This window comes from Vombatus ursinus, unplaced genomic scaffold, assembly GCF_900497805.2.
Source record: "Vombatus ursinus unplaced genomic scaffold, bare-nosed wombat genome assembly UNPS02014773.1, whole genome shotgun sequence".
In the NCBI taxonomy this organism is placed as follows: domain Eukaryota; kingdom Metazoa; phylum Chordata; class Mammalia; order Diprotodontia; family Vombatidae; genus Vombatus; species Vombatus ursinus.
The window spans coordinates 28,345,559-28,367,202 of NW_020954551.1; the positions used below are offsets into that span (position 1 = coordinate 28,345,559).

At 41.0% G+C, this 21,644-nt stretch overlaps 1 protein-coding gene across 3 annotated transcripts in view; it reads left to right on the forward strand.

Moving 5' to 3' along the window:
* Positions 1–21,644, forward strand: part of ITPR1 (inositol 1,4,5-trisphosphate receptor type 1) — a 394,249-nt gene that overhangs the window by 253,214 nt on the left and 119,391 nt on the right. For all 3 annotated transcript variants that reach the window (XM_027863906.1, XM_027863904.1, XM_027863905.1), the window contains 2 exons: positions 3,156–3,288; positions 4,801–4,991. In XM_027863906.1, the coding sequence (XP_027719707.1) occupies positions 3,156–3,288; positions 4,801–4,991 (324 nt within the window). The remainder of the gene's footprint in view (positions 1–3,155; positions 3,289–4,800; positions 4,992–21,644) is intronic.

Consider the following 21,644-nt stretch of genomic DNA (forward strand, 5'->3'; position numbering starts at 1 on the left):
AAAGAGAAGTAGATTTAGAAATAACAATGATATGATACGTCCATATGGACGTAGACTTAAGGTGCTCCAAATGGAGAAGTCTTGTAGAAGTTTGGAGATGCAAGTTTTGAGCTAAGGAAATAGACCAATGCAAGAGTTAGACATTATTTGTATAAAGGCCTGATAGTTGAAACAATAAGGAAGAAGATTATCAGTGTAGAAAGGAGAGAAGAGGATCAAGGGCAGAAGCTTAGAGGAGATCCACATTACAGAGTCCTGGATAGAATGAGAAGCCAGCAAAGGAGGAAGAGTAATTATAAAAAGTAATTAGGAAAACCTAGAAAATGTGAAGCCTCCAAAGTCAGTGAGGAAGAAAATATATAGAAGTAGGGGCTGGCCAATCCAATAGACATTTATTAGGGATAGATAATATTTAAGACATTGGGTCTCTTAGGCACTAAGGATGCGAAAATGAAAAAGGGTCCATTCCTTGCCTCAAGGAGTATATTTAGTGGGAAGGGAGAGAGAATATGGCATTAAGCCATATTATAGTTATGGTATGTGGTAGACTGTGATTGGGTCAAAGGAGAGCCAGGCAAAATACTTAGATAAATTTGAGAAGGAAAAGATCTCTTTTACCTTGAGGATCAGGGAAGGCTTCATAGAGAAAGTAGAATGTGATTTGGGACTTGAAGTAAAGGAAAGACTTCAAGGCTACAGTTGTTCAGGTGAGAGAAGACAAGAATCCAAACTGAGATCACTACATTGGGAATGGAGGGGTGGTGGTGGAGTTTGAGAAAAACTGAAGAGATAGAAACCACCAGTAACTTGTTAGATTAATAAGGACAGGAAAGTGTCAGAGAGGATGTCAAGATTGGAATTCTGGGTGACTAGGCAGACGTTTATACTTTTGATAGGGACATGGGAGTTAGGATGAGGGGCAGATTTAGAAGTCAGCTTTGTCAGATGCTGCCGAGAAGTTGACTCAATTCAGTAGACATTTACTGAATGCCTCATATGTGCAATTCAAAGAAGGGAAGGATGAAAAAAGGACTGTTGGATTGGATCTTTATTATTGGTGAATATTATATGTTGGTGAACTTTTGGAAAATTTTCACAGAGCAGTTGGGATATAAACCAGTTTGCAAGGGCCTAAAGAAGATAAAAGAAATCATGAAGTGGTGTCATTCAGGTGTTGATGTGTTTTTCAAGAACTCCAGCAGTAAGGGAGAGGGGAATGATGGAATAGGGAGTAGTAGCTAGATAGGGTAAACAGAAGTCTTTATTAGGATTGGGTACTCCTGACTAGTTGCAAAGAAACCCAATGGAGATGGGGTGATTAGGATGCATGAGAGAAGTTTCAGGTTATAGGTCATAAGTAGAATAGGGGGACAAACTTCTTGCCCTGAGTAAAAAGAGTAAGAAGGGGGTAATGTTGCTGATATATTTGAAAAGGGGTGGGGTGGGAGGATCTGGAGAGGATTCAGTCTTCTCAGTGAAATAGCTAACTCATCAACTGTAAGTTCAATGGATACCATTGACAGCTGGAGGAAAGATAGAGAAATAGGGAAAGTGAGGTAGGGAGTCAATATGTTGAAAGTAGAAGGCTTAGCCAGCAGCAGTGGGCAGTCTAGGAATAGTGACTGGAGAGACAAAAGAGCTCTACTAAACTAGGGATTAGAGTGTGTTTGGTATTCTAATAGTCCAAAGAATTTCATTATAGTAGTGGGTTTTTTGTTTGGAATTCCCCAATGTTTGGAAGACTGAAAGGTACAAGACTGTTGTAAGGAAGACTTGGTGTCCACTTTCTCACATGTTTAGGCATGAACCCCTATTTTTTGAATAGTCTGACCTCTTGTTAATACATTGAGAATATCCACTTTGGCTAGAACATTATTTTTACATGTTCCATGGCAGGGGTGAGGAACCTGCGGCCTGAAGGCCACATGTGGCCTTCGAGGTCCTCAGGTGCAGCCTTTTGACTTAATCCAAGTTTTACAAGACAAATCTTTTTATGAAGGGTCTTTGTTCTGTGAAGTTTGGATTCAGTCAAAGGGCCACGCTTCTTGAAGTAGCAGGTTCCCCATGAAACCTCCTGTTCTATGAAAACTGATTTGTTGCATTTTGAACCTATCTAAATGTCAGTGACTTATCCTGTGAGCAGCTGCCTAAAAGACTGTAAGATGTAAAACAGTTGTCAATCTACATTGGTAGAAAGAGTTTCCTAAGTCTCCAAAGGAGACCTCAATGAAATCAGAGACCTCAATTCACCAGCACCACTACCACCACCACCACCAAACCCCCTGTCCCCCACCCCCGAGCAAAAAGTACTACATGAACATCTTTTAAAATAGGATTTTTTTCTAGTTTCCTTTAGGTGGAACTTTAAAACAGGCACTGTGCTACAATGCTAGTGGCTCAGTAAATTGGTTCAGTCTTTTTGGAAAGAAATCGAGCAATACGTAACAAGCTATAAAATTCTTCATACCCTTTGACCTGGTATTTCCACTTTGGGGAATATGTTCCAAGGAAATAACTCACAGGAGAGAATAATTTGTACCATGATGTTCACAACACTATTTATAATAGTGTAAAATGGGAGGCAGCCTGAATGCCCACAACAGTAGGAGAATGGCTAAATAAATTATAGTAGGTTGATGTGATGGAATCCTCTTAGGAGGATGACAGATGACTCAGGTGTGACCTATACTGATGATGTGTGTTGATATTGATATCTCTGGATACCATTGCATATGTCGATGTGAAATATCTCTGTACACTGGTAAAGATTAGAAGAGAATTTAGAGTAATGTAAATGAAGTTTAATGTTCATTATATATTCTTTAAAAGTCGCTTAAGTGCATAAGAATGATGACATTCTACATACTAAAAAATGTTATATGTAAATGAGCCTTTAATTTTAGTCTTTGCTTTTTGTACTGTTTGACAAGAGTATTAGGAAGAGGAAATGTCCAACATTGCTGCTTAGGTTATATGGTCTTGTCACTTGGAAAATATTGAACAAGTTAACCTGAAAGTTTGCAAGTGCTCCTGTTATGTTTTCGTCTAGCAAAACTAGGCCAATTATGACTGAGTACCCCTGTGTCTTTTGAATATTAGTTGCTCAGTTATGCATTAAATTCAGGACCTGATTTCATTATCCTGTTTGAATTAAGGGTGAGGCACTCAGGCAAATTTTGGTCAACCGTTACTATGGAAACATCAGACCTGCAGGAAGAAGAGAGAGCCTTACGAGCTTTGGCAATGGCCCGCTATCTCCAGGAGGACCTAGCAAAGCTGGGGGAGGAGGTAGGCTGTGCGGTAGGCTAATTAGTGCTATGTGTGACTCTGGGTCGCCATGTTGTATCTGCCTGTTTCTGCGTAACAGATTGAATATTTAACAGGTGAATTTGGTCTGTGTGGGGATGTGGGGAAGGCTTGGTTTGGGTTTTTTTGGTTTTTTTTTTAAGCAGCTCATTATTTTCTTAGCATACATCCTGTCAAGAAAAAAAAAAGCCTTGTAAATATTTTCATGCAAAAGAAGGCTCCATTTTCTTCCTTAATGGAATTAGAAAATTCATAAGTTCAACAAACATTTATTCAGTGTTTACTTCTTTGACTTTACTAGATTGTGTTCCTTTCCCGTGATATTTGAATAATCTGGTCAACCTGACTTGATTATATTCCCAGTTGCTAACAAGCCTTCCTCTTCATGAGTAGAATTAAACAAGTAATTACATGTAAAGAATTATCATGGGAATATACAGTACTCAGGCCTGTACACACACACACACACACACACACACACATGAATGCTTTCCTTAAGAAGAAATAATTTTTAAGTATTTTATGGTGGCCTTGAGTCACTTTTGAAGCATAGAATTTGGAGCTATACCTGCCCTCAGAAATCATTCATTCAGCAAACATTTATTAAGCTGTGCCATGTGCCAGATATGATAATAGACACTGGGGATATAATGTCCCCGCCCTCAAAGAGCTTACATTTGTAATTGAGGGAAATAATATATGTATATATATTAGTAAATATATATAACACATAAAATTATGTCTTATAATATTAAATTGTGTTATAATATATAAAATTTATATATATACTAAACATAATGATCTAGTCTAACCTCCCCATTCTACAGATGAAGAAACTGGGGCTGAGAGAAGGAAAATGACTTTTTCTTTGTGATGATGATGAGAGCTTGCATTTATTTAGGGCTCTGAGGTTTGCAAAGCATCATACATATGTTATTTCATTTGGTCCCCCAGTAGGCATTGCTATTATCCTCTTTTTACAGATGGGGAAACTGTGAGAGATTAAGTGACTTGTTCAGAGAAACATTTGCCGATTTCCAAGGCATAATGCTCACATTGAAAATTTAACAATCCATTCTGTTCAGCTGGTGGGAGCTAGCTCCAGTAACACCCCCCCCCCATTAAAACAATTGACAGGTAAATGATGATATAAGATGTGCTTTGTCACCTGGGACAAGAGATTCAGTGGAAAATATACTAGTTTAAGAGTCAGAACAAGTGGGTTTAAACCCTACTCTGTTATTTATTGCCTAGGTAGCTTTGGGCGAACCACTTCTCTCCAAGCCTCTGTTTCCTCATCTGTTAAAAAAAAAAGAAGGGGTTGATCTCTAGATCAAGATGATCTCTAAAGTTCTCATCTGCCGTATTTCTAGTTTGTTTGTCTAGTTGCTATGTCAGCAAATGCCCCAAGTGTTAAGAAATTGATTTTGTGTTGAATGGACTTGGGCACTGATCTGGTGCCACAGTCTCCATTGTTGTGCTCTACTTTTCTAGGGGGAAGTTCAGGATCTAGTACCATGAGCAGAGGCGAAATGAGTTTGGCAGATGTTCAGTGCCATCTAGACAAAGAAGGGGCCTCCAATCTCGTCATCGATCTCATCATGAATGCATCCAGTGACCGAGTGTTTCATGAAAGTATTCTGCTTGCCATTGCACTCCTGGAAGGTGGCAACACCACCATACAGGTAGGGGAAGGCATTCAGTGGTGGGGCTGGCAAGGCATAGGGGCAGTATTATTAATTCTGCTTAAATAACAGATGTGTCATTCTGAAGGTGCAGTGCTCATTATACCCTGCTTATTCTGGGTATAAGATTGTGTAATCCTTAAAAAAAACAATCTGATTCAGGACAGTTTGGGCAATACTTGATCGCCCGCCCCTACATTCTACCTGGCATCTAGTTTTCCGGTGTTATTTCACACTCTTCTCCTTCATGCGCACTACTTTCCTATAATTGATACTATTGTGTTTCAGAATTTGCTCCGAAACAAGGATGACTTTAAAAAATAGATGATAATCTGATTTGAAAAGGAAATTTGTTCTAAAAGAGAATGTCCCTGGCATTCGGATGGACTCATCGCAAAGTGACCCAAAAAAGTCAGCAATGTCTGTTAATTTAGGTTTCTTTTTTCCATTTAAAATATGTATATATATTTACCACTTTGTGCTAATTGGGGATTCAAGACAATAAGCATTTAAGTGCCTGCTATGTGCAAAGCTGTGTGGTAGATGCTTGGGCTGCAAAGGCCAAAACTAAACAGTCACTGCACCCAAGGAACATATGTTCTACTGAGGAGAACATGTATAGTACATACATATATACACATACACATGTGTGTGTGTGTGTGTGTGTGTATGAAGGAAAATCCAGGAAGAAAAGAGAGAGAGAGAGAGCAGGCGCCTGTGGAAGTGTCAGGGAAGGCTTCATGAAGGGAATGGCATCGGATTTGTACCTTGCAGGAAAATAAGGATTCTCCGAGTTAGAGATGAGCAGAAAGAACCTTCCAGGTATAGAACAGCTGCATAGGAGAGGGAGATAGTGTCAAGTGCTGGAAACCATCAATAATAGTCCAGTGTGGTTGGAATGTCAAATTTGAGAAGGGGAGTTGTCTGAAGCGAGGCTGGAAAGGTAGGTCAGATCCAAATTATAGCGGTACCTAAATATCAGGCTTTTTTCTATTCTACTGTATTACAGAAATGCTTGTTTTATTTCTTAAATTCAGAATAAAATAAATAATTTTTCTGGAAAGTAATTGATATCTTGTTTGAGAGGCAGTGGAGAGCCATGGTAGGTTTTTCAACTGGGGAGTAGTACATGGTCACACTCGTGTCTTCAGAAGATGATTTTGATAGCTGTGTGGGTTGGAGAAGAGAGAGACTGGCATGGGGAGATTAGTAGGAGGCAATTTCAATAGTACACAAAGGTCATGAGGCCCTGACCTAGGGTGATAGGAATGTGAACGGAAAAAGAGGGACAGATGTGACAGGCAACAAAATCTATTTGAAAGAGTAACAATGAGCACCTAAAAGAATTGGGGTGGGGGAAGGCAACCTTTATTCAGTTAGGCAGAGCAGTTGGGATCATAGATTCAAATGTATTCATCCCTATTCACTGGTCATCTGGATAGTCTCACCAGCCCCTGGCTGCCGAGATCAGAGAGCATACCGGGAGATTTTAGCCCTTTCATCCCTGGAACTGCTGCCCCGAGGCCCGCAATGTTCTGATTGCTGACTGCCTCACCTAGTCTGCTCTTTCTGGCAGCCTCCAACCATGCTTCATGTCACTCTTTGCTCTTTCTTCTCTCCAGCCTCGTCTGCTGCCTCCCTGCAGCAGTATTACCATCCTACTACCCACCTCCACCCCAATTCTGGAACCAGGAACAAATCAACTCTTCCATTGTTCCTAGGAAGGAGGTGTCACCCTTCTCTTCTACCCCAGTCCCTCTTAGACCAAAGAGTCCTTCCATCCGTAGCCACTAGCCCCTTCTGAGGGTTGTCCTCTCCTCTATAAGATCCCAGAGATCAGGGCTATTTTTGTTTTCATATTTGTGTCCCCAGCACTTAGGGCAGAGCTTGGCATAAGATGCTTCCCCCTTCATTTCATTCCTGCTATTGGCAGAATTCTGTGCTTGACACTAGACATCTAAAGATAAAAAACAGTCTCAGGCTTCAAAGAGCTTAAAATCTAGTGAGTGGGTTAAGAGGAATATAAGTATAGGGATAATAGGGGAAGAGAAGGCAGGATGAAACTCTTGGATTTGAACACAGGTTCAGCTCAATTAGTAATTAGACTGTGAGCTCCTTGAGAGCAGGGAGTGGTTTTTGCCTTGCTTTTTATCCCCACTGTTTAGTAGGCACTTAATAAATGCCAATTGACTTGACTTCTTAAAAGGTTATTGATTAATTGGTACAATAAAGTGTTAGAGTAGAACAGAAGGAATCTGAACAAAGTGCTATAAGAAATATGAGAACGGGCAATTACTTTCCGAGATACGTTATGAGGATAACATTTCTTGGACCTGTGACCTAATTGGATGTAGGAGGAGAAGAAACTGAGCAGTACCTGAGGTTCCACACCTAATGAGCTAGCTGGGAGATTGGTGGAGCTATCAAAAGAAACCGAGAAGTTGTGAGGAAGGGCAGATTGGAGAGGGGTGACGAGTGCCCCTGAAAAGATGACTGGGCATGTAGTAGAGGAATCTAGCAAGCATTTGGAAATGTGGACCTGGCTGGGAGGGCAGAGGTTGGGGTTCAATATGTAGATTTGAGAATCATCTTTGTAGAAGGCATGGGAATGGATGAGCTTGCCAAGAGAAAAAGAGAGGAGACAGCAGAAGATGGAGTTTTCTGGGATAGCAGCACTTATGGACAGGAAGAAGTAAGAAGAGAAGGGAATAAATGAAACTGAGAGGAGGAGTGTCAGATAATTAGGAGAATAGATCCTGGACACACAGAGGGAGGAGCCAAGAAGGCCTGGTCAACACTGTCACGTGATGGAGAAAGGTGAAAGGGGGATGAATACTGAGAAAAGGGCATTGGATTTAGCTATTAAGCTACCTTAAGCCTTTGAGAAAGCCATTTCAGTATAATGACAGGGATGAAACTAGATTTCAGGAGGGTGATTAATTGGAGGCAGTGACTACAGACTGCTCTTTCTAGAAATTTAATAGTAATGAATGTTAAAAAAAAAGATTTTTTGCATGTAATTGAGAAATATTTCACAAAGTAAATAAAGATATATTTTTAAAAAGCTAAAAGAAAAAGAAATTTGGTAGAAATGTAAAGGAGACATAGAAGATGGTAACTTAAGGAGGAGTGGGCTTAAAAGAACTCTGTGACTCAATAGATAGAGTTTTGGTTTTGGAATCAGGAAGACCTGAATTCAAATCCTGCCTCAGATATTTCCTAGCTGTGTGACCCTGGGCAAGTATTTAACCTTTCTGAGCCTCAGTGTCCTCATTTGTAAAATGGGGATAATAATGGCACCTACCTCACAGGGTTGTTGTGAGTATTAATAATATTAATGATAACTATTAAATTATTATAGCTAGAATGTATGTTGCTCTTTAACGTTTTCAAAGCGCTATATGTGTTATCTCAATTCATCCTCACAACAACCCTGGTAGGTAGGGGCTGTTATTATCCCCATTTTACTGATGAAGAAATTGAGGCTGACAGAGGTTAAGTGACTTGCCAAGGGTCACACAGCTAGTACATGTCTGAAGTGAGATTTGAACCCTGGTCTTCTGCCTCCAAATACTACTGTGACACCAAGTTTCCTGTCATAACTTCTGTGCAGCATTTTGCACACCTTAGAGTGCTCTGTAAATGCTAGCTGTAATTTTAAGGTTAAGGGAGAGCTGAACATGTTGGTATGTACATGTTGTTGTTTGTCCTTCTTTCTCAAAGAAGACTGATGACCTCACTAGGATGATGTCTTGACTTGCTGGTGGATTGGATGTAAGTGAAGCAGAGCTGTGCAGAGTCCTCTTTCCTCCAGTCATTGGGGTCCAGCAGCAGGAGATGAATGAAGTCAGGAAAGAGGAATTAAAGATGGGGGGGGCAGAAGAAATGATTAATGGGGCAAATGTCAGATGAGATGGGAAGGAATAGGATGAAAGCTACTAGCAAAAGAGAGCTCTTGAATCCTTTGAGACCAGAGGGCAAGAATGAATGGGTGGGTAAAGGCAGGGAACTATTGGAGTGAGGAGGGGGTGATAGAGAGAGATTATAACAGATGGCCTCAGTCTTTCCAGGAAAATAGAATGAGGAGTTCAGCTTTGACCTGCAGAGTCTGAGGTGATGGCAGGACATGCCGTCCTGGTCTTTGGCGGGGCTGGGGGAGGAGGGGGAAAGGATGAGGATGGAGTAGGGAATTTGAAGAGAAAGAATTTGGAACCAATGTGGGGGAAAGTATGATCCAGAGTCAATCTAAGATGAACACAAGGGCTGCTCTCAGCAGTGAGGGCCCTGTTAAGGTTGGCATGAGTTTGTTGTGGGCTGAGTCAGTGCGGTTTCACGACTTCCCAAAGGTGCTCAGGAGTAGAAACAGAGGAGATGGCTGGTGGGGGTGACCCAGGACCAGGGATTGCCAGGATGGCGACTGCTGAAAAACAGTGGATTCAGGATGAGAATGCCTAACTGTAGAAGCAAGGAGGCAAGCAAATAAAGTGTAGCCAAAACATGGCTGATAGCCTCAGAGAATACAGAGGAATGGAGAGACCAGAGGTTACTTGTTAGCTGACTTCTTGGCTAATGAGATATTTCACAGTAGCGGTCCCTAGTCAACCTGTTTTAATGAATAGTTTTGTGGATGTGAGTTCTAATTAGCATGTCAATTATTTGCATATAAATGGTACTTTATTTTCAAGTGTTTTGAATACTGCCACCTCCCCACAATCTTGTTGCCACTATTAATTTAGAGAAGATTGACTTAGAATGGGAACCTCTTCGAAGGCCCTGTTCACGTTATTACAAATTCCTAAGTGCAGAGTGTGAATTAACAAGGTTTGCTAGAGTTTGCCACTTTTGAAGGACAATTCCCCACCAGACACAGTTGGGCACTGTGGTTTAAAAAAAAAAAATCTCAACATCGAAGAACTCACAAATTGGGTGGGAGTTTGTGATAATTAGCCTCAGAGATCAGATTCACTCAAGTGTGGCACTTGTGGGAATTATCACGAAGAGCCAAGTGTGGGGCAGTGGTAAGGATAGTTGTTGTTTGTTTTAAGCAGGTTGGATCTGGGAGTCCCTGAGTTTGAGCCCCTGCTCCCTCATTCCCTCTGGGGGCTTGTCACTGAAGCTCTGTGGAGCCTCAGTTTCCTTTTAAATTTCTTTAAAATGAGGGGATTGGACCCCAAGGTCCCTTCTAGATCAAAACTTAGGATTCTATGAACAGTACCTTTATACTGCCAACGTGTGTGAAGTCTAATCATGAATGTGGCCGGGAAATAGCTTGTACTAACAGGTAACTAACTCGATAGATGATACCTGGTCATCATCAGTATATCAAAAAATGTCCCATGACTGTCGTGTTCAGGAAGCCTTGACTCATGTGTCACATGGAGCACCTGTAGGATACAGACTATTTCATGACTACTGAGCAACATGATTTCACTCTGGGCACATTAGGCAGTATACAAATAATGATTCGGAGTATGTTTTTCACAGTTGGTTGGTGATCATGTGGCATACCAAAGCTGGTTTTTTCCCCCCAAGTTTTTTTAATCATTTCAAGTAATTATGAATATTAGCTTCATGTTTTCACACATTTCTTACTCATATCCACATGCTTCGGTTTCAAACAAAATGCCAGGCTTGATTTACATCAATTATTATTCTTACAGAAGATGAAAGTATTCTGTTTCGTAGGCCAGGCTCTCATGGGTGAGCTTGAAATGTATGCTGTTGAATCACCAGATGTGTCTTGGTCCAGACATCACTGGAATCCATATGGTTTTTTGGTACCCTGAAGCCATACTGTTGGCACTTGGGTTCCACTTCCCAGGCTTCTTGTTGCCTCTAAGATAGAACACTATCTCCTTAGCCTGATACTAAAACCCACTTTAATCTTGCTTCAGCCTACCCTTCCAACCTAACTTCGTATTTCTCCCCTTCACATACTCTCTGTTCCAGGAACTAAACTGAAGTACTGGTGTTCCCCAAACTCACCTGCCATCTATCACCTCACTTTGTTCACTAAGGCCTGGAATGGTCTTCCTTCTAATATTAACCCCCCTCACTCTCGTTAATTCAGTTCAACAAGCATTTATTAAACACCTAATACGCATCTGGCACTGTGCAAGGACTGGAGATATAAAGCAAAGATAAAACAGTCCTTGCCTTCAAGGAGCTTACACTATCTTGGGGAAAAACAACATGTACACAGATAAGTAAATACACAATTACTGTGTAAAGTAAATACAGTGAGGCAAGATGGAGAAAACTAATGCCTAGGGTGATTCAGAAAGCCCTATTGGACTATTGTAGGAAGGGATATTTGAGCTGATCTTTGAGGGAAGCTAGGATTTCTAAGAGATAGAGAATGAGAAATAGAGAATTTTAGAAATGGGGGGCAGCCTGTGCAAAGACATGAAGGCAGGAGAGAGAATATAATGTCCAAGAAGACTGGTCTGACTAGAACCTAGAACATGTGAGTGAGAGTAATGTGGAATCAGACCAGAAAAATAGGTTGGAGCCAAATTACAAAGGACTTTTAGATACCAGGCTGAGGAGGGTGTCATTTACCCCAAAGGGAATAGAAAGCCTCTTCAGCTTCTTAATGGAGGTGGTGACCTGGTCATATATGTACTTTGGGAATATCAGTGTGGCACTTATAAATTAGAGGAGGAAGAGACAGGAGTTAGGGGGACTACTTAAAGGCTTTTGCAGTAGTCCAGGTAAGAGGTGATGATGGCAGGCACGTGAATGAATAGGGGATTGATGTGAAGGGTTTTAGAGGTAAAGTCTACAAGACTTGGTAACTGGTTAGAAAGGGAGGTGTGGGAGAGAGAAATCAAGGATGATTCCAGGCTTACTAAAATGGGTGACTCCAAGGATAGTGGCACCTTGGAAAGAAATAGGGTAGTTATGAAGAGGGTGACTTGGAGGAAAAGACAATAAATTCCATTTGGATATGTTGAATTTGAGATGCTTTTAGGCCATATTGTAGAGATATATAGCAGGCTATTGGTTATGTGGAACTGGAAATCAGGAGAGAGATTAAGCTCGGTCTATAGATTTCTAAATCATCTGCATCAAAATGATCATTGAACCTGTGAAAGCTAATGAGTTCATTAAGAGCAAGTATAGCAAGAGAAAGAAAGGGTGGTGGGGGGAAGAGGGCACATGATATGGATGATGATCTTGCAAGGGATGCTGAGAAGGAATGGTCCCACAGGTAGGAGGAGAACTGGGAGCACCAGGATGGTAGTATAGCTTTCTGGGACTAACCTGGTTTCCTCACTGTAAATTAGAGAACTCCACATGTGAATTGCACGCAGCAAAGTTGCTGTTTGACTTGGGTTAAAAACCCCAGTTGTAACAAGTGATGAGGACTTCAGTTCAGCAATTCATTCAGACCAACAGGTAAGAGTGAGTTTCATCGCTAATTCACTAGCCCATTATCTCTTCTGCATCAACCTGACACACATGTTATTGCAACAGGAAGGGAGATCTATTTGTGGCCATGTGGGCCTTCATGGAGTTGTAGGTTGCTTATATAATAAATGGTAGAAAAAAGCACACAGGACAAAAGACAGCTGACCTACATGTTGTCTCTAAATGGGGAGCTCTTATTATACAGCAAGATCCCTTTTAAATCATATTTATGCTTCAGTTGCCTCTGACCCCACAGGGTTTTAAGACATTCATTCAGCTAACATTTATTAACCACCTACTTTGTGCAGTTCAGTTCAATAACAAGCATTTATTAAGTGCTTACTGTGTGCTGGGGATACAAAATGACGAAAACAAAAGACAATCCTTGCTTTCCAGGAACATTATGGCATGCTAGGTGCCTGGGGAGATACAAAGACAAAAAAAAAGAGCCACTCCTGGCCTTCGAGGAGTCTCCAAACTAGACAACCTGTCGAGTATCTTCAATTACTCGAGAGACAGTAATAGTTGGAGTGATTATTTCCTTGTTCCACTCCCAGGTTTTTCCTTGGCTAATAGTCAGGTCAGTTATATGGGAAGTTAAAAAGATTTGAGAAAGGATAAGGAGGACTCTGGAAGGAAAGGTTGGAAGTCAGGTGACTCTTTGTACATGGACTAGATATGATTGTGCTCTCAAATATAAAAGTGTAGCCTCTGAAGTGAATGTTCAGGTCAGAGAAGATCCATGGATAGGATGAAAGATGGGCAAAGTAAATGTCGGGTGATTCTTTTCTTAAAGGGTGATTCTCTCCTACCAGAGGCTTGGATCCCACCCTTTTTCTTTCTCTGCTGAATCGTTTAAACAAGGATGTGGTCATCTGGGACAGGCTTCTCACTAAGATTCCATTGCTCAGGCCATGAAGTCTTCCATTTATGGAAATGCATGTGTGATGCAACACAGAATTTGGCAACCCAAGAAGCTTGACAAAGGGAATTTGCCCACTCATTCTCATAATGTCTCAGCTCTCAGATCATGCCTGACGATCTAGGGGAATTTGGATGACTTTTCCTGATTGGCAATGAGTGCTTTCTCACTCACCTTAGCTATGATTCTGGCTACTCTGGCCCAACCCTGGCTTTCAAAATCATCATAATAAAAGAGAGTGGATTGTACACCCTTGTGATTTGGGTGCTGTCTGGATCTGAACAGTGTTGTCGCTACTGTGATTCATCCCCCTAAACACAAAAAAGGGGGGTGGTGGTCATGGCTCTTGATGATCTTTAGGTTGTGGAGGAACTTGACAAATTTTCTGACCCCTGAGCTTAAATTGCTTTCCTTTGTTTGCTTGAAGTATAAAACTTCCTCTATCCAAATGTCCTCACTCCTCCCTGCCCCCTCCTACCAACCCCCAAAAGAAATCTTTAGTTTCCATTTGACGTTTTGCAGTAAGTGGGAAACAGTAAAATAAGCATTTGCTTATGAATTAATTTTTGGCATACAGCTAGTTTAGCAAACCTCATGGCACTTTCATATCCGTCCCATGCATCCTAGCCAACTTCTTGTGTTCTTTCCCTTTTAAGTTGGTGCTTCCAGCAAACCGGAATACATACTTCTATTCCTCTTTTTTTCCCTTCCCAGAGGGTAGTATCAGAGGAGCCCTTACTTCTGGGAGGAGGGGAGCAGGCAACTTTGAATGGACCTCGTATTTTCAGCAAATGCAGATGTATATGTGTATGCTAACATAACTTCACTTATCAGCTTAAGGGGGTGGATGTTTTTTTTTAAAGTTCGGACTAATTGTTTCTAGTTCCAGGAGTACACTGAGGTCTTATATATGAAATGGTTCACTGCCGTCTGGAACTAGTGTTATGCTGACTACTGGACTGTAGACACACCCAAACTCTTTCCCTCACATACACATCTAGAAATGGAAAATAGAGGGGGAAAACCTGACTGACAAGTCCAGCGAGCTCAGTTGGGGAGATTCCTAACTTCAGGATCCTTGCCCCAGAGCCCTCTTACTTCTGAAGATTGCTTAAGGAAATCAGGAGATGAGAAATTAAGGGAATTGGTTTCTTGCCCACCCCACCTCTCCCTCCCAGCCTTGTAAACTAAACCACTGAATAAATGACCAGAGGGAGCTATGGTGCCATTTGGCCCATCGTGGAGGTCTTAATGGAAAGTTGGATTTGACTTGGCAGCAAAGAGGAGGACAGCTTGTGTGGAGGATCAACCTTCAGTCGATGTGGCAGTCACTTCCAAAATGGGTGAATTATCGGTGCGGGGGCACATGGCATCAAGGGATGGGGTTTTTTTGTTTTGATTTGTTTTGTTTTGTTTTTTTGGCAGAGTATCCTGAAATGAGTCATCTCTAAGTAGTGTTTTCTAACCTCAGGTTTCATCCATGTGGGAAATTAATTTAGCCATCAGTGAACTAAGAAGTCCATTTTTCTTATTGACTTTGCAGGGATTTATTTGAGAAGCTCCCATTAGGATAATTTCGAATCTCCTGGGCAACACCCAAGCCTATTAGCTGGAGACTAGATCCATATGTTCAGGCATCAATAGCTGGAATCCCGTGGCTGTTCCGGTTTAGTTCTGGTAGAGATTTAGATGGCAAGCCTTCTTTGGCAGGCTGCTTTTGTTGGAAGCCCAGAATGTTAAACCACAAAGCAACTGACGGAGAGCATCTAGTCCAAGGGTGTTTCCTGTAGGATTCATAAACTTCATTTTAAAAAACATTTTGATAGCTATTTCAATTACCTTTGTGGTCCTGTATATTTTATTTTACACATTTAGAAACATTCTGAAAAGTCCCTAGGCTTCACCAGGTTGGGTCAAAGGGGGTCCATTTCACAAAAAGGTTCTGAACCCTAATTCTAGATTGTAGTCCCTCATTTTACAGATCGTAATCATATGTAGTCTGATTTCAATTGTCCTGCTCCTCTTGTGCGTGAAATTCATTCAGACAACATGTTATCATAAAATATCTTAAGGTGGAAAAGAATAGTTTTCATTCTCAAAACTGATATATACGTCTTTCTGTCTTCCTCCCACCAAAGGGACCATTTAGTTTACCTTATTCCTTATTCATTCTTGATGATGCTTATTGACCCAAACTCCTCTACTTCTGTATATCTTTGAAGTGAGTTCAGAACTAGAACAGAACAAGAAATCGGATTTGCTACTTGTCTCTGATTCCTGGTGCCATCAGTGAGTCAGTCAATGAACATTTCTTAAGTTCCTGCTATGTTCCAGGCACTGTGCTAAAGATACAAAGATGGTTCCTGTTCTCAGAGAGTTTACATTCTATTGGGGGAGATAACATGCAAACAACTATGTACAAGCAACCTACATACAGAAAAAAATGGGGAAAGTCTCAGATAGAAAGGTCTAGCCTTAAGGGGGATCAGGAAAGTTTCGTCATAGAAGGTGGGATTTTAGCCAGCACTTGAAGGCAGCCAGGAAGCACTCACACTCATTACAGATAAATTAAAAAACAAAAGTTCAGACCAATAACTTTTTCGTTTTAAGTATTTCCTTGCCCCTGAGTTTATATAAGTGTCTTCAAGGATGGATCTACTGTGCCTTCATGAGAATGGAGTGTTGTCAGATGAAGACAACTTGGAGAGAATGTGCAAGTGAAAGCCAGGAATTGGGGAATCAACGCCATTCTCCATTCTCCTCTCAGAGGGAGCTGATGTGGCTCTCACTGGCATGTTCTGAACATCCTCTAATGGTGGAATAGACCGCCCCTCAACCATCTGTTGAGGACTTAATGTCAAGGAATCATGGTAAGAAATGTCAGGTGAGCTAGAGGTGGCTATTGATTCTTTTTCTCCATATGATTGCAGTTTCTACCCAGATGATTTGAATATTTGTTCTGAGGGCCTAGAAGGAAAAGTGAGTTGCTACACATGAAATCCAAGCTGTTAGAACTGAGAAAATGTTTGGTAGCCAAGGTAATCTAAATCAAATCGAGAAATGTGAGGTCCTAGGAGTTGAGAAGATGGGGAAGCTTATGTTACAATCTTTCCCCTCCACACCCTACCCCCAGTCTTCCTTTTTCTTGTCTGAGCATCAAAGCATACCGTGTAAACAGAGCTCTATGAGTTCTCCATGTCTAAGTTTTCTGTATTTCAGTCTGGAGTAACATGAAAAAGGCATTTTGAAGGGGTCCAACCCAGTGCAACAGGCCTTCATTTAGGGCCTCTTACGTGTAAGGAACTATACTGGGAACACAAAAGTCAAGCAAAACAATCCCTGACATCAAGGAGCTTACATTCTACTGAAGAGAACAATGTGCATTTTGAATAAGCAAGCTACCCATAAAGTAGAACTCGGTTTTTAGTATATGACTGGAGGCCTTTGGGAAAAATCCCAAAATTCTAAGACTGACTTGAAACTATTTGTAGATTGCACGTTTATTATCATTTCTTTCCATCTTGAGATGCAGTTTCAGATTTCCATTATTATCACCCCAATCTGCAGGATCCTGTACAAGTCATGACTCCTCCATGAAATGTTCCCAAGCTACTCTGTGGTTCACACACAACCCTTTCCAGAACTCACGATTGTATTTATTGGCAGCTCGGCATGTCAATTTGTTCTCCTATGATGGTATTTGTCTGCTATGATCTTTCCACTTGATTATAAGCTCTTCAAGGGCAGGCATGAAGCTCTTTAATTTCCCCAGAGCACCTGACAGTGTTCGAATTGGAGGCTGGGCAGGGGAGAGAGAAACAGAGAGAGACAGGTACAAAGCTGGAGAAAGGGAGAGCTAGGATTCAGGTGCTTGACTGAGGGAAGAGAGAAAGTTTATTGCCAGCTAGAGGATTTTATTAGTCACAGAAGTTTTAGCCAGATGTGAACCGTCTCCCTTAGCTGGGGGATTGGAGACTAAGGAAGAGAGAATATGCGATTATTTTTAAGTACGTGCGCCCAGTTCTGAGAAGGTCTCTGTCTTCTCAGAGAACTTGTTTTTCCTGTTTCTTCCCCTCGTGATCCTCCAATTCCACTCCTCCTCCAGAATTCCAAGTGCTCTATTTGTCTAATCTGGAGGGATGAGTAAGATGAGTCCTTCTTTTCTTAGGAATTGTACCTCTCCGGCTCACACCTTTGACTCCCCAGGAGTGTAGGCATTCCACTCCATGCTTTTGATCTGGAAGCATATTTCAGGCAGCTGTACCCAGGGGCATTGCGAACTATTATGTTCTGTTCTTTACTCAGGGCTGATCCCGTGCTATTTCTGTGTCTTCTATAAAGCAGGATTTCTTAGTGATAAATGTAAGATTCTCAGGATATAGACAGTTAATCTTTTTTTGGGGGGATGGGGGCAGGGGACTGGTCCTGAACCTGTGATTTCATCCATGTAGAGTACTCCCAATGTGGACATTTCCCCAAATGAACAACTCTTCTGTAAAAAGATTTCTAATCTTCTCTGACTTAAAGAAGTTATAGAACTCTTGCCTAGAGGCACTGAGAGTTTAAATGATTTGCGTAGGGTCACATAATTAATAAATGTCTGAAGCAGGATTTCAACCCAGATCTTCCTAGAGTCAAGTCCAACACTATTCTGAACTACATAGCCATTCTCTGGTGAATTGTGCTTTAATGTCCCAAACTGCTAAATAACTAAGAATACTTTATTATCTATTTGTAGAAGAGAACTCTTCATTCTGTGGGTGAAGAAATTGAGGCCCCAGAGATGAAATGGTTTTAGATACATTTAGTCTGAGTGAGACAGACATCTCAGAGCAGGGAGGTAGAAATCTAAAACCAGCACCTTGGGGTTAAGACTAAGGCAGTTGTCTCAAAATGGTGGCATTGGTTCTCCTAAATGCAACAGCAATAAGTGCTCTGCCTCTGGGCTCAAATCCTACTTCTGATGTTTGTGACATATATGACCATGGATGGGTCACATAAGCTTCTTGGACCTCAGTATTCTCACCTCTAATATGAGGAAATTGGGGGGGGTCAGAGAGTGAACTCTCCAAGGTACAAGGATAAGTAGTGGATCCAGGATTTGAACTCATGTACCCTACGCCAAATCCAGTACTCATTCCATTTTGCCCCATTCCCCTGTAGGAGGCAAGGTAACACAATGCTTTGGAGGCTGAGGAGTTCTCTTCTACTGCTATGATTGGACAATATAGTATTCTTAATTATTTAACAGTTTGAGACATTAAAGCCCAACTCATCAGAAAATGAGGATTTTTAAGAAATGGCCTTTTTATATAAACTACAGGGCAGGGATTATGTAAAAACAGTTTGATACTAAATTCAGGACTTAGGCTCCCAGTTTGGGGATTTTTTTTATTACTGTATCAATTCTTACTTTGATACAACACTTTAAATACCTTATCAATATTCTGCTTCAGTAGAGTGTGAGCAGAAGAAAAGGTCAAAATCACATCTAGTATCATGACTAACATAGTGGGTACCACAGAGGAATGGGAAGTGTAGCATATTGGGGAAAGTGTTAGATTTGGATTCTGAAAACCTGGATTTTAACTTGGCTTTGCCACTAACTAGATGTATAGCCTTGGGTAAGGCACTTAATCTTTCTCGGCCTTGGCTTCCTTATGTGAAAAGTGATGGGTTTGGGACTAGATGGCCTTTAGGGTCTCTTCCAGCTTCCAGGTTCCTCCTTGGAAAACACTTCACTCATGTCCTTCGAAGACCATGCCTTGATGTTTGTTAACGTCTGTTGCCTGGTTTTCTTCTCCCCATTGTATAGAAGGTAGTTCTTGCTGTGGTTTGGGGTGGGGGTCTTTTGAGTATGTGGTTTCCTCTTGTTTTTCAGACTTTAACAGATGACCGCATATCTGAGGGCATTCTTTCTAGAAGGAGGAGAAGGCAGTGTGATTGTTTGGAGTGTACAGACTTCACTGTTCTGTTTGCGTTGGCTCCTGTCATCACAGTCAGTGAATGACAGGAGAAAGTCATGAAAAACTCTTCCTTCAGCCCCAGTCTCATTTGCTAAATAAAACTGACGTGGGCCCATATATGCTGTTTCATATCTCCAGAGTTTCGGGTTTCCCATGTCTGGGAAAAGTTAATGGAGAGTCAACTCCCTTATATAACTTTCTCTCCATGGAGACTGAGGTCAGCTCCTTTAATTAGGGCTTTTATAAAAAGTTAGATTATACTACTAACAGTTTTTCTCTTCAGTCAAGAGAAACATATGTTCTGTTGCATAGTGTATCATGGATTGTAAAGAGGCATAAAAATGTTCTTATGCTGGCATCTTTCGAAGTCCTGGCTGTTCCCAGTTTCTCATACAAAGCTTAGCTGATGAAGCCTCATTTTTTTTCATGCTGGTTCCAGGTTAGGTGAAGGGGTTTCACCCTTTTTTGTTATTGTTAAGGGAGGACAGCATTTTATGCACCATGTCCAGTGAATCCAAATGTTGCTTATTCATTTATTCATTTGTTCATATGAGGGAAGAGAAGTGACACAGATGCTCTCAGTGGGCATATTCCCACTCTGGTCAAGACTGTGCTTGATTACCCTTTGTTTTTTATTTAATCTTTTTTTAGGGCAGACTTGTTAAGTTACTTTAATGATGTTCCCATCATATTAGAAGAAGAGCAGTGCAGTGTATAGATAGCAGGGCATGGAGTCAGGAAGACCTAAGTTCAATTCTTGCTGATGAAACTGTGCCTCAGTTTATCTACTAAGTCATTGATGATGGTGAGGAGGAGGATGAGGATGATGATGATGATGATGATGGATTTGGACAAAACATGCTTTCATTAATAAAGGGAACTCTTAAGTGAGGAAACTCCTTCAAACAGTGTAAGCTGGCACCTTCTCTGCAACATGCACTCTTATAGGCAGGGTTTCATGGCTCCAAGCCCTGCAATCTATCCACTATACCACACTGCTTCTGTAATAGTCATAACAGCTAATATTTACATAGCAATTTAAGGCTGCAAAACCCTTTCCATATTCATTTATTTGGTGGAAAGCGTTCCCACCCAGTCTATAACACACAGACAAGCCACAGACACTTCCTTAAAAGGAAAGAAAATGTCTCATCATCAGTAGTGCCCATATCACAGATCCTTGAAAGAAAATACCTCAGACACTTATTAGTTACGTGACCTTGGGCGAGTCACTTGACCTTATGGTGTCCAGTTTCCTCATCTATAAAATGGGGATAATAGCAGCTACCTCCCAGGACCTCCCAGCATCTATAAAATGGGGATAATAGCAGCTACCTCCCAGGACTGTTATTGAGGATCAAATGAAATAGTATATGTTCATCACTTTGCAAGCTTTAAAGCAGAGGTGTTAAATGGAAACAGGGAAGCCCTCTGTTGACTAAGAAAACCACAAACTAACATTATTATCTATGTGATATTGTATTTTTATTTATTTTGTTAAACATTTCCCAATTGCATTTTAATCTGGTTTGGCCAATACTGCATACTGGGGAGTTTTGCCCCCTTGCCTTAGAGCACTATGTAAATATTATTTTAAAAAAATTAATAGCTTTATCTGATCATTTCAAGTAAGACAAAATCGTCGTCTTCCATGAGTCTAGAAAGCTGATAGTAAACAATACGCTTCTGCCCCAGGATTCCTGGATATTATTTTCCTCAGGAACTATCCCACTCTTAGAATTTTGTTTGGGTTCCTTGAAACTCTGGCCAGAAAGGGAAGGAGGAAAGGTTAGGCCTACCTTGCCCCCTCCCCCCAGGTATCTGTGAACCCTGCTATGAATTCCAGAGAGTAGACTGTTGTGTGAGTTGTATGTATGTCTTCTATTTACAAGAGGAAGTATCTAGTTTAATTTTATTTTCACACTCAAAGTCCAAGTGTTAAGAGAACATGATGTTTCAACACTCCCTCAGTCATCAGCTAGGGAGCGGAGGTTGTATATTTTCACATACAGTTTTCTGAGTATATTTCTACATTTGTTACCTGGCAACATGGTTGCATTGGGACATAGGGAATTATTAACTCCTACTAGATCTTCACTGTTCAGAGTTATAGAAAATAGTTCTTACTTTCTCTGTAAAGGAATTCAGAGTTAAGAGACTGGAATGTGAATGGGACAGAAAGAATCAACCTCTGAAGTTTAGATACAGGGCTACAAGACTGCCATGGACCGACTGTATGACCTTATGCAAGTCATTTGATCTTTTTAGGATTTCACTTTTCTCTTGTGTAAAATGGAGGTGTGCTGAGTCAGGTCTTCTATAGGGTTCTTTCAAGCTGTAACATGCCATGAT